This window comes from Scylla paramamosain, chromosome 13 (assembly GCF_035594125.1).
Source record: "Scylla paramamosain isolate STU-SP2022 chromosome 13, ASM3559412v1, whole genome shotgun sequence".
In the NCBI taxonomy this organism is placed as follows: domain Eukaryota; kingdom Metazoa; phylum Arthropoda; class Malacostraca; order Decapoda; family Portunidae; genus Scylla; species Scylla paramamosain.
This window is the reverse complement of record NC_087163.1, coordinates 21,499,585-21,512,084: the sequence shown is the minus strand read 5'-3', so window position 1 is coordinate 21,512,084 and position 12,500 is coordinate 21,499,585. Positions and strand designations below refer to the sequence as shown.

Here is a 12,500-nt window from a genome sequence, read left to right as displayed (position 1 = left end):
TCTCTCTCTCTCTCTCTCTCTCTCTCTCTACTAATAAGAGGAGACGCATTATACACCACTCAGATTTCAAGCTAAAGATCCAATATCCTACTGACAATGGGGGCGCCTTCCTCCTCCTCCACCTCCACCTCCTCCTCCCTCCCCTATCACCAACTTAGGGAGGGGGGTGAGGTATGAAGAGGGCTGAGAGAGGGGGGCAGTAGAGAAGAGGGAGAGAGGAGGGGCAGTTTTGAGTGGTTGTCCCCCTTACCTCGTCCTCTTCCTCCTCCTCCTCCTCCTCCTCCTCCTCCTCTTCCTCTGTTATGCCTGAGGAGGAGGTAAGGGTAAGGTAAGGGGAGGAGGAAGGGTAGGTAGGCATGGGTTCCGAATTGAAGGGGGGAGAGAGTGTAGGAAAGGGGAGTGGGGGGGTGAGGGGTAATTTGAGTGAAAGGGAGGGTGAAGAGGGTAAGTGGGAGGAGGGTGGGGAGTGGAGGGGAGGAGCGGTGGGCGGGGCCATGATTGGGGGGGAGGTAAGGGCGGGAACTGGAGTGATCGAGATGGAAGGAAGCTGCTAATTGTGAGAGAGAGAGAGAGAGAGAGAGAGAGAGAGAGAGAGAGAGAGAGAGAGAGAGAGAGAGAGAGTCAACAAATAAACAGGTGAATAGTAAATATAATACATCAATAAATAAACAAAGCACGGCAAAAAATCATCACAAATAGATACAGCACCACCACCATCACCACCACCACCACCACTACCTTTTAAATACTTGGAAACTTTAATGCCCCAAGATAGTAATCCTCCTCCTCCTCCTCCTCCTCCTCCTCCTCCTCCTCCTCCTCCCAGGCCACAAAGCTCCTTACCGTTCCCGTGAAGTGCTGAGCCGCATCAAGACTTTGCCAAATCATTATGTTGCCCTCATTTTCGCAAGCTGGAAACAAGCAGTTGCGAATTTCCGTCTGCCTCTCCAATTTCCTGTCTGTTTATTTTCGTGTTTCTCTGTCTGTGTGGGTATATGTCTGTCTCCCTGTCTGTATGTCTGCCTGTATATCTACCTGCTTATCTGTGCATCAAAATGTTTATCTTTGTTTGTGTATCTATGTATACCTTCCTAGTTATCTGTTTATCGAAATGTTTATCTGTTTATCTATCTATCTATAAATGAACTAATCAACACAGGATATGGAAATTACTCGTATAATAACGAACTAACATCTAAAAATCTACTTTACCGCTGCCTTCTGTGCACTTGGAATATCTAAGAATGATAGGAATGCATTAGAAACACCTTGAGTCTATGAAGGTAGAAATGTTAACTGCAGAAATAAAAAAGAAACCCTTTTTAAAATATGACGAAGAAATGTTTACTATAGAAAAAAAAGAACGTTAGAAACCCTTTAAATATTCGACATACTAGAAATGTTAACAGCTGAAGGAATTAGAAACCTTTTGAATATTTGACGTAGAAATGTTACTATAAAATACATTAGAAACCCTTTAAATATTTGAAGGAGGAAATGTTTACTGTCCTTCCTTTACTGATGAGGTGAGCAAAGACAAGACCATCTCAACAAGACTGGGAAGCTAAATATGTATATCAATGCCACTTGCTGGGGATGTTTAGTCATGTATGCTTTATTTATTTATTTTATTTTATTTTCACTTAGGATTGCGAGGTGAAAAAAATGGAGAGAAAATAGTGACCCTCTTTTCTTGAGTGATTTTTCACTTATATCATATATCTTGTTTACTCATGTTTGTGTGCGTGACGAAAATACGAGTATGTTGTGTTGTTTGTTTATAATCTAAAACCTTAACGAAATAAAGATATGCACTAAGTGATAGTGTATTTTGTTGACTAACTCATCTGGATCAAGACACTCGACTCGTATCAATATATCTCATATAATATATATATATATATATATATATATATATATATATATATATATATATATATATATATATATATATATATATATATATATATATATATATATATATATATATATATATATATGTGTGTGTGTGTGTGTGTGTGTGTGTGTGTTTGTGTGTGAAGTACTGTACCTCCTAGACATACATGTGATATACACACTGATGCACAGACGGCTCACGGCTCCCTACTACTTGATGAAGCAGCCTTCCTACCATTATTTTTAGCTAACGCGACACGTCATCTAAAGGGATTTTAATAGGTAAATATCATTGGCGACAAGTCGTTACGTGTCAATTAAGCCACACCTTTCACAATCCTACTCTATGTCCGCCTCCCCATAAACACTCTCTCCGTGTTTCTACATTTCTTATGTCCCCCTCCCTATCACCTCCATCTGAGAGAGAGAGACCCCTCCTCACCCATTCCTCCTCTTCCTCCTCCTCCTCCTCCTCCTCCTTCTCCTTCATTCCTCCTTTCTTCTCCATCTCTCCCTTCATTCCTCATTTCTTTCTCCTCCTCCTCCTCTACACATCTTATTCTGGAGAACACCTGGAAATACCTGAAAAACGCTAGAAATCTAGGGAAATATTGACGAACAGACGCGGGCAGGGAGGAAGGAAGGTGTCGGTCTGGCCCTGATGTTTTCACGGTGGGCGCTCTGAACGGGGCTGCAACATGCATTTTATTTAAGCCTTATTTGGGGCATTTTTGGGGGATATTTGTCTATTTTCGTGGTTAATTCCGGCTTTCCTTCACGTCTGAGTCTAGAAACACACGGAGGTTTAACGAAATATTGATGTAGTAGCAGGAAGGGAGCCAGGAACAATGTCCGTCTCGGCCCTTATTTTTATGTACGGCACTTCACTTTGAAATTCGCGAGAAGAAAGACGCCCAGACTGGACTGCGTTATATATTCTGACCTGCCATATACTTCAACTAATACACTGAACACTGACGGAGAGAAACTAGAATGGAAGGATGTCCCGGGTTTCGGTACCCTGATGACGTCATTGATGACGTCACGCTTAGAAAATACGTACGTTAATCCATTTTGAAATTGACCGTTCGAAAAAACGGAACTAGACTGGAATGCTTTATATATTCTGACTTGCCATATACTTTAAAAAATATCTGGAATATAAAAACATTTCCAGGCTTACTAATAATAAAGAAAAATTCAAAACACAATCTGTAATTTTTACGAACGGGACCACAAAAAACTTATAATATCAAAGAGGAAAACACAGCCAGACTAGATTATGTTACATATTCTGAATACAAAAAATCTCTACTTTCCAGATAAATAAAGAAAACACAAATTTCTCGTGGTATAACGAAAATATTTTTTCATATCTACCAACGGACTTATTTTAAATTTGAAAATGCGAATCATTACTCTAGATTTCATTGGATATTATTACTTGGGATACATTTATTATATTTTTTAAGTCTTTAATCAAACACCAAAACAACCCTAGGCGTGCTAATAAAAAAAAGGAAAATGTATAAAATGACGAAAGTGTTATTTTAACCAGAGACAAAAAAAACTGCTAGACAACATTTTATTATATACTATAACTTATTATGCTTTTCTATTAATAAATTAAATATCAAAACAATGCAAACTCTACTAATAAAAAAATAAAATTATGATGCAGAGCCGAAATAGTTCTTTTTACACCTCTCCTCCGTACCTCTTGCTCCTCTTCCCTACCCCTCACACTCCTCCTTTCCCCTCCACCTCCACCTCCTTCACCTACTCCTACACAGCGAGACTTTAAATCACCTGGAAACATCTGCAAAACCTCGAAATTACGCTAAATATGTGACGGGAAATTGTTACCTTATCCGCGGCGGGACGGGGCTGGGGTCGGAGGGGTTTGGCGGGGCTCGGCGGGGTTGGGCAGGTCGGGACGCCAAGGATACCGTGGTGTGGTGCGGTGTGGTGTGGTATGATATGGATGATATGGTGTGTGGTGGTATGGTGTGGTATGGTATGGTGTGGTGGTGTCTGGTGGTGGTGTCTGGTGGTGGTGTCGTGTGGTGTGGTGGTGTGGTGTTAACACTACACTCCCACAAGCTTAACTGTCCTGTGTGTGTGTGTGCATGTGTGTGTGTGTGTGTGGAGCCGATCAGGGGCGAGTCACAAAGCTGTATAATTGGTGTTAACCTTTAAACTACCACTGTGTGTGTGTGTGTGTGTGTGTGTGTGTGTTTACTTTGTTGTTTAATTTACCTTGTAAGTTATTTTTCTTACCTCTGTGTGTGTGTGTGTGTGTGTGTGTGTGTGTGTGTGTGTGTGTGTGTGTGTGTGCATTACCTCAGTTGTGTATGTGTATGTGTATAAGAATGTATGTATATATGTATGTATGTATGTATGTATGTATGTATGTATGTATGTATGTATGTGCGCTTTAATTAGTGTATGTACTCGTACAACTCCATACTTGATGAAGCAGCCTTCCTTATTTTTAGCTAAAGCGACATGTCAACTCAAAAAAAGTTTAATAGGTAAATATCATAGGCCAGAAATCGTGACGTGTCAATTAAGCCACACCTCCTTTGTTAACCCCACTCCATGTCCGCCTCCCCATCCCCACTCTCTCCTTGTTTCTACATTTCTCACACCCCCTCCCTATCACCTCCATCTAAGCCCCCTTCTCTCTCTCTCTCTCTCTCTCTCTCTCTCTCTCTCTCTCTCTCTCTCTCTCTCTCTCTCTCTCTCTTTAGTAATTGCGATTTCTTGGCAATAAAAACTAAAAATCCTGATATTAACGATTAATTTAAAATTGTAATGGCAGGACAGCTTCTTGTATCTTTCATCTTTCCCTGGCTCTTCAGTAACTAATTCGTATGACCAAGGCCTTCTCACCACCACCCTTCCCGTGCTGTGTGTGTGTGTGTGTGTGTGTGTGTGTGTGTGTGTGTGTCCTGAATGTGCAGGTTAAAAGAGAGAGAGAGAGAGAGAGAGAGAGAGAGAGAGAGAGAGAGAGAGAGAGAGAGAGAGAGAGAGAGAGAGAGAGAGAGAGAGAGAGAGAGAATGGGTAGGGGTGAAGGAGGAATGGGAAGCATGGGGTGGGGAAGAGGGACGGGAAAGGGGATGTGGCGGGGAAGAGAAAGAAGGCGGCCTGAGATACACGTCAGAGGCAGCTCTAGATAATGACAGCTGCCATGAAAAAGGATGACAGATTAACTTTTGTTAGAAATATATGTAGGAAAACTGCTTCATCAAGTAGGGAGCCGTCTGTACATTGCATTAATATATCTACCATTTTCACAATCAAAACAAACTCCATGCACCAGAAATCCGATCTAACCCTCACACACACACACACACACACACACAAACGAACTAAACCAAACATGCAAAGCCCTTTACATCACTCCTGGCAAACATGAAGCAACACATCACACGTAACTGAAGGTAACAAACAGGTAACTCAATCAGACACCATTACCCGCACGCCACAATGCACGACCTTCAATATTTACTCAAACAACTACAATAGAGACGTTTCCTGCCGCACCGCAAACTATTATGCTATTAGAGAACCTGCAGCGCCAGACTCTCTCTCTCACTCACCCATTAGACAAATCACCACCACTGGGAGGCGCTAAACTCTATTTATTGTTACTTCTTTGCCGAGTAAATCTTGGTGCGTTGCAACTTTATTTTTTTTTTATTGTAGTACGAGGTGTGTCATTAAAGTTCCAGGACTGGTGTCCTAAAAGATGAATTTCAAACCCAAGCCACAAACCACCATATTTCCCCTTCAAAGTAATCCTTCTGGAGTATACAACTGCGCTCCCAACCCTCTACAGTCACTAATCTTTTTCTTACGTGCTTTTAAAATCATGTCCTCTGTTGCAGGTCGTTTAACAATGAGCGCTGAACAGCGAACAAACTTGAAGTTTTTGGTGCAGTTGGGGAAAACGCCGTCAGAAGCACTGGGTATGCTGCAAAAAAGTGTACGGGGATGAGACAATGTCACGCTCACGTGTTTTTGAGTGGTGCAAGAGGTTCAAAGAGGGCCGGGAGGACGTGGAAGATGACCCCAGGAGTGGAAGACCCTCAACGAGCAGGAATGAGGCCAATGTTGAGCGTGTCAAGCAGATGGTGCGTGACGATCGTCGGTTGACTGTTCGAAAGATCGCAGATGAGCTTGGCATGAACCACAACAGCGTGTGGAAGATTATCACGGAAGATCTGGGCATGCGGAAAGTCTGTGCGAAGATGGTGCCGAGACTCCTGAACGATGACCAGAAGGGACGACGCATGCAGGTGTGTCAGGACATCCTCGAGCGTCTGGAAAACTGAACCAGACTTGCTCAGGAGAGTCATCACCGGCGATGAGTCCTGGGTATTTGAGTACGACCCGGAGACCAAACGCCAGAGCCTTCAATGGAAGAGTCCGGCGTCGCCACGGCCGAAGAAAGCAAGGCAGTCCAGGTCCAGCTTCAAGGTCATGTTGATCGCTTTCTTCGATGTGAGGGGCATCGTCCACTGCGAGTTCTTGCCACAGGGCCAGACAGTCAACCAACATGTGTACAAAGAAGTACTGCGGCGTCTGCTTCGTGCAGTGCGCGAGAAGAGGCGGGAGTTGTGGCAGGGCAACTCGTGGCTGCTTCACCACGACAATGCGCCTGCTCACAATGCCCTGAGCATCAGAGAGTTCTTGGCCAAGAAGAACATCGCCGTGCTGGAGCAACCGCCCTACTCACCTGACCTCGCTCCGTGCGACTTCTTCCTCTTCCCCAAGCTCAAGGAGGTCATGAAGGGGACCCGTTTTGATGATGCGGACGACATCAAAAAGGCCGTGACGACGGAGCTGAGGAGCATCCCGCAAGAATCCTTCCAGCAGTGCATGCAAGCCTGGCAGAGAAGGATGGACAAGTGCATGTGGTGCCAGGGGGATTACTTCGAAGGAGATAACCTATAGTTTGTAGCCTGGATGTGAAATAAAACTTGTGTGGCACCAGTCCTGGAACTTTAATGACACACCTCGTATGTTGTTAAATTGTGCTCCTTGCGTCTCTCTGAATATTCTTGATTTGCCACGCTGGAAAGATGGAATGTTACATATTTTCTTTTTTTAGTTGTGATTAAAATATTTTCACTTAGTTTCTCTGGATATTCATAATTTGCCACGCTGGAAAGAAAAGGCGCATGTGCGTTTTCTTTGTATTTTTAACCTTGCATGTAGTGAATGATATCTGGGAGACTTAACGAACTTAATTTTCTTCTTCCATTTCTCCCTATTTCTTTTCCACCTCACCATCGTCATCCTCATCTCACTAAATGCATGGAACATAACAGGACGTACACAGTCCAAACTCAAAATAAATAAATAAATAAAATAAAATAAAATAAAATGAGAGAGAGAGAGAGAGAGAGAGAGAGAGAGAGAGAGAGAGAGAGAGAGAGAGAGAGAGAGAGAGAGAGAGAGAGAGAATAACCAAATTCCCTTTAAAGGTCAGTTCAGTGGAAACAAGTGAAACCGAAAAGAGGGAAAAAAAAAAAATCCAGAAGAAAGAGCGGAAATAGCTGAGTAGATGAACCTTCACTGAAAAATAAGAAAGGGGGACATTTCTTGTGATGTGCATGGTAAGGTATTAAAGTAAATGTCTCTTTCACAATTTCAATGGAAGGGAAGACAGAACCGAATACTTCACAATAACGCCACAAGTATAACCAGTAATCGAGTAATCTGAACTCTTACTGTATTTTTGTTTTTCCCTCAACCCTAGGTCCTCTAATGTGCCGAAGACCTAATAGAACTTAATAACTGTGAGATTCTTAGCATATCAAGGGCTTAAGTTTGAGGGGACTCTATATACATATTATCAAACGTTTCATCGTCTTATTTCGATAACTCAGAGGCTTTCGTTGAGGTTAGTGGGGTGTTTTAAGAGTATTTCCATGATTCTAGTGATGGTCTAACATGGATTCTACATCACTAAGGAGAAGAAAACATTCATGAAAGCCCGAGTAATCTTTTGCTTGGCATTTCAAAATAGAACTAATAAAACCCCGAAACTTGAGAATACGAGGCTTTACAGAGGAGTGAGTGTGATATGTGACTATGTGGCTCGATTTCTGACCATGACTGTACATTCGCGCCCTGGGACAAGACTCAGTACTCACCACCAGGTCGCCGTGACGTGGTGGCAGGCCAAGGCGGCGACCAGCACCACCACCATCCACGCTCCGGGCCGCACTCTCCTCATCCTCGCCTCGCTGCGCCGATCAGTAAACAAGATAGCTCACGCCCTTGCTGCCCTACCGCCGTGGGTCTCAGAGGGGCGCTGGCGGCTCTCTCAGTAGATGTTTGAGGAGAATTAATGTTTTTTACAAGGTAATGATCAATTCTCAGTCACACTGCACCGCCGCCGCCGCCGCCAGTAGCCTTGAGAGCAGCGTAGTTTGTCCACTTTAATAAATGTTACACAGACACGAACACTGCTCAGTTCTTATTCACATCTGCACCGTTCTTCCCACTGGCAAGAAGGTCAGTCAGTCTATGCGAAGAGTTTCACATGTTACAACAGACACCAGCGTTGCTTCTAAGAGTCTACAGCGTTGTCTTCTCACACATGGAGTCTATTAGAAGGATTGAGGGTATGTGCTTGTGTGTTTGTGAGTGTGTTTGTGGGCGTCTGCATAAATAACGCGTCGACACGAATCCTGCCCCGCCCTTGTCCTGTCCCGCCGTCCTGCACACAGCCTGTCGTCCTGCAGGGAGGCGTGGAGGTCTCTACATCTTGAGGGCGGGACTCAGGCCGCCGCGGAGTGTGAGGGACAAGAGCCAATTCTCAGGTTCTTCCATTTAGCGGCCAGCGGGCAGGAGTTTGGCACGCGGGGAACAGGACTGCTTGGCGAGGCCCTGGGACGCCATGCCAACCCGCGAGCACTCCGGAACTAGCCACCAGGACGCTCAGCTCGACGGGCGGCGCCGCGGGAGGGGCGTCACGGGAGAGCCATCACCGGCCATGTGTTGCCCCGCACGGCGTCTCGTCTCCCTCGCCACTGCCGCTGCCGCTGCTCTGCCACGCTTGCCTGCAACACAAGGAGCAAGAAAGTTAACACCACGATTCCGAACGATGAACAGAAGCGCCGCCGGGAACGATGTAAAAAGATAAAGGCCACTCGCAAAGCCTCACCCTCGATTTAGCGCGCCTTGTTTCCTCGCACCGCCACCAAAAACCTGTTGTCACCTGAGCCAAGTGCCGCCAGAACCTGTATCAGGCGTATGAAGACATAAATTTCACCTAATTATCCATTAGACCGCCAGCACCACCACGCAGGAGGTCGGAGAGGCGATGTGCAGCAGCCGACGCAAGACAGGGACACCAGAGTCTGCTCCTCCCTCTTCCTTGTATTGGCGATGATTAAACGTTGCTCGCTGCCCGCCCTGGTGATCGCTGCTGCCTGGCGTGGGACGAGGAATGACTACCGCGGCTTGGGGAGAAGTATATACTGGTAGCACGGACACGCCCACCTCGCCCACGTACCCGTCCCTGTCCCAGCTTAGTGACGCACAGATGACAGGTAGAGTCTCACGGGGATGAACTACAAGTAAATTTCTCCACGCACCGCACAGCCATTATGATTCCAAAGACTCGTATCTGCACCACACATCACCATTCTCCATCCTCAGCGAAAAACAGCCGTGGTGCAGAAAATATGAGGCCAGTGATCTTTACTTGGCTCTGTTTTTGAGAGAGCGAGACGAGACGACCGTAGCATTTATGATTTGCGTCCTCGAAGTGGTCGTGTATTTAATTTTCCAGGGCTTTAATTTTCAGAGTTTAAGTATGACGCAAGCTTTCCCTTTTGGACAAATTACATTAATCTTACATTCAGTTCAGTTGGAGGCTACTATTATGCGTCGTCAAAATTCCCTTTACTTCTTCAGCCATGACAAAAGAGTGCTTAATTCTGAAGTACTACATACATAACGCAATATCACCGCAGATTCACAAACCACCTCTCACAAAACAACAACAACAACAACAACAACAACAACAACAACTGGTTAAACCTTTCGGCTTTTCTTCAGGGACTGTCACCTCAGTGTGTCTTTTTTACACAGATTTTGTTGTTCTTGGCCGGTACCCTTCTTTCATAAACACCACCACCACCACCACCACCACCATCACCACCACACACACAAACACACACAAAGACAAGTCACAAATCCTCAGAGCCACCAACGCAAGTCATTTAAGATTCAGAGGAAGTCAGATTAAACGGTTTCCTTCCACAGAACTTAGAGAAAGAGAAAATGTTTGCCGCTCTCCGTTTTCTGAGTGTCACTGCGGGTTTCTCATTTCCTCACTACCCTTTCTCCTTCCCTGGGTGTTGATCTCCCCTACACTTATTCCCAGGTCGCTGTCGAGGCCTAAATTGGAGGGGTATTCAGAGTCTGGGCCGGCGCGGTGCATTGTTCAACGTCATCGGTTATTTGGGAGCAAGAGAGGTGCTCTAATTGGCTCACTTTTGTCTTTTTGGGTTAAGTGTGTTGCCTGGCTGGTTAGTGAGGCGGTGGTGGTGGTGGTGGTGGTGGTGTGGGGTGTGTGGTGGTGGGTGTTTTGAAGTATTGGTAGCGATGAGTGTTAGTGAAAAAATGGTTTTGTGGTGATGATGAGGGTTGTTGTTGTTGTTGTTGTTGTTGTTGTTGTTGTTGTTGTTGTTGTTAGTGGTGGTGGTGGTGGTGGTGGTGGTGGTGAGAGTGATGATGTTCTGGTGACGGTAGTGGTGGTGGTAGTGGTCAGGAAGGTTCTGTTAGTGATAGTGGTGGTGATTGCGGTCTGGTTGTGATAATGGTGGTGATAGTGAAAATTCTAGTGTTTTGATGATGACGAGGCGAACGATTCTAGTAATGGAGGTCTGATGATGAAGATGAAAACAGATGCGACGCTGATAAGAAAACTAGAACCGGTGATGATGGTGATGACAATTCTACAGATGGTGGTGATAGTGGTGATGAAGCTGCGTCTTAGTGGTGGCGTTATGATGAAACTCCAGACCACGTGTTGGCTACAGTGGTGAGGAAGGAAAGGGAAAGGGAAACGAAAGGGAAAAGGAGACTGTACCATTTCACTATTTCCGTGTGGAGTGCCGGGAGGGGAAGGGAGAGGAAGGGAGGAGGGAGGAAAGGGGAAGAAGAAGGGGAGGTGATAGGGAGGGGAGGGGAAGGTTCCAACAATGTCCGCTAAATTATGTGGTCTTTCCTTTTGTACGGGGCGGGGGAGGAGGGGGCGGGGCTAGGAGGAGGAGGAGGAGGAGGAGGTTGAAAGGGGGCTTACTCGTTGACCACCCTCCTTCCTTACCTCTTCCAACCTCCCCCCCGCCTCCTCTTCCTCCCCCCCGGCCCCCCTTGCCCATCTAGGCCTGCTCTACGGCGCCCTACAAACGGGGCAAACCTGGGCATGGTGAGGCGGCACAAAGGGCACATCTGCTTCCCGCCCCTCTCCTAACTATTCTCCCGTCACCGTCACTCATCTCTGCCCGCCGCGCCCCAACACTCTGTAGGCCCACTGTTACGTCCCCTGTTACGGCATCACCAGGAAGTAACACAAAGGAGGTGCAAATATCAGTAGTCTTGTTGATCCCTTCGAGATTGTGGTGAGTTACGGAAAGGAATTATGAGAAGTAAGGTGGAAAAGTGAAGAGAAAATGAGGAATTAGAGGAGAAACAACAAAAATTATAACAATAAGGGAAATAAAGAAGGGAACTGGCGAGAAAATAAAGGAAAAATAATTAACACAAATCTTAACACAAAACTATAGGAATAAAACAACAACAAAGAAATGATATGAGACAGACATACGAGAAGTAAGAAAATAATGGAAAAATAAATTGGCACATAATCTTAGGACAATAATACAGGAATAAAACAACAAGAAAATAATAAGAGAAGAACAGACAGGGGAAAAATAATAATAATAAAAAAAAAACAGGATAATACAGATCAACACAAAAATCTTAACACAATACTAAAACAACAACAAAAATAATAAAAGAAAGACAGACGAAAGAAAGAAAACACACAGGAAAAAAAAAGAAAAACAAATTGAGACCAAAATATCTTAGCATACGACTATAAAAACAAAAACAACAAAAGGATGATAATGAAAGACGAACTAAAAAAAAAAAGGAAGATTATAAAAAGAAAAAAAGAAGAAAAGATTAGCACCATAAACAAACAAACAAACAAACAAACAAACAAACATAAAAACATAACACACCATTTTAGTTCACCAACACCATCACTACATCACCACTCGTATATCAGCACCAGGTGAGTCCCAAGTGACCAGGTAAGCCCTCCAGGTAAGTGTGACGAAAACAAGACCAGGTCCTCGTCTTTCTTATCCACCCCAGCAGGAACTTCCTTAACGACACCTCACATTATCTTTTTTTACCTGCTTCATACCATTTTACAGTCTTCCCTTTAACCCTTTCAGACCTTCAGGTAGACGTGAAAAGGACAAAAAAGAAAAAAAAAGAAAAAAAGGACATAACATTTGCAATACCGGATGTTCTGGTGCAGAGAGAGAGAGAGAGAGAGAGAGAG

The 12,500-nt window shown here is 44.7% G+C and overlaps 1 protein-coding gene across 3 annotated transcripts in view; it reads right to left on the bottom strand.

Moving 5' to 3' along the window:
• The window catches only part of LOC135106507 (protein Wnt-5b-like), a 73,102-nt gene that overhangs the window by 38,051 nt on the left and 22,551 nt on the right, over positions 1-12,500 (bottom strand). Inside the window, exons 1-2 of one of the 3 annotated variants that reach the window (XM_064015589.1) lie at positions 3,763-3,850; positions 844-911 (exon numbers count right to left, since the gene is read on the bottom strand). In XM_064015589.1, coding sequence (XP_063871659.1) covers positions 844-869 — 26 coding nt within the window. In that variant the 5' untranslated portion in view covers positions 870-911; positions 3,763-3,850. Of the gene's footprint in view, positions 1-843; positions 912-3,762; positions 3,897-8,064; positions 8,977-12,500 lie in introns of those variants that run through there. The other 2 variants (XM_064015588.1, XM_064015590.1) reach the window with 2 other exon arrangements.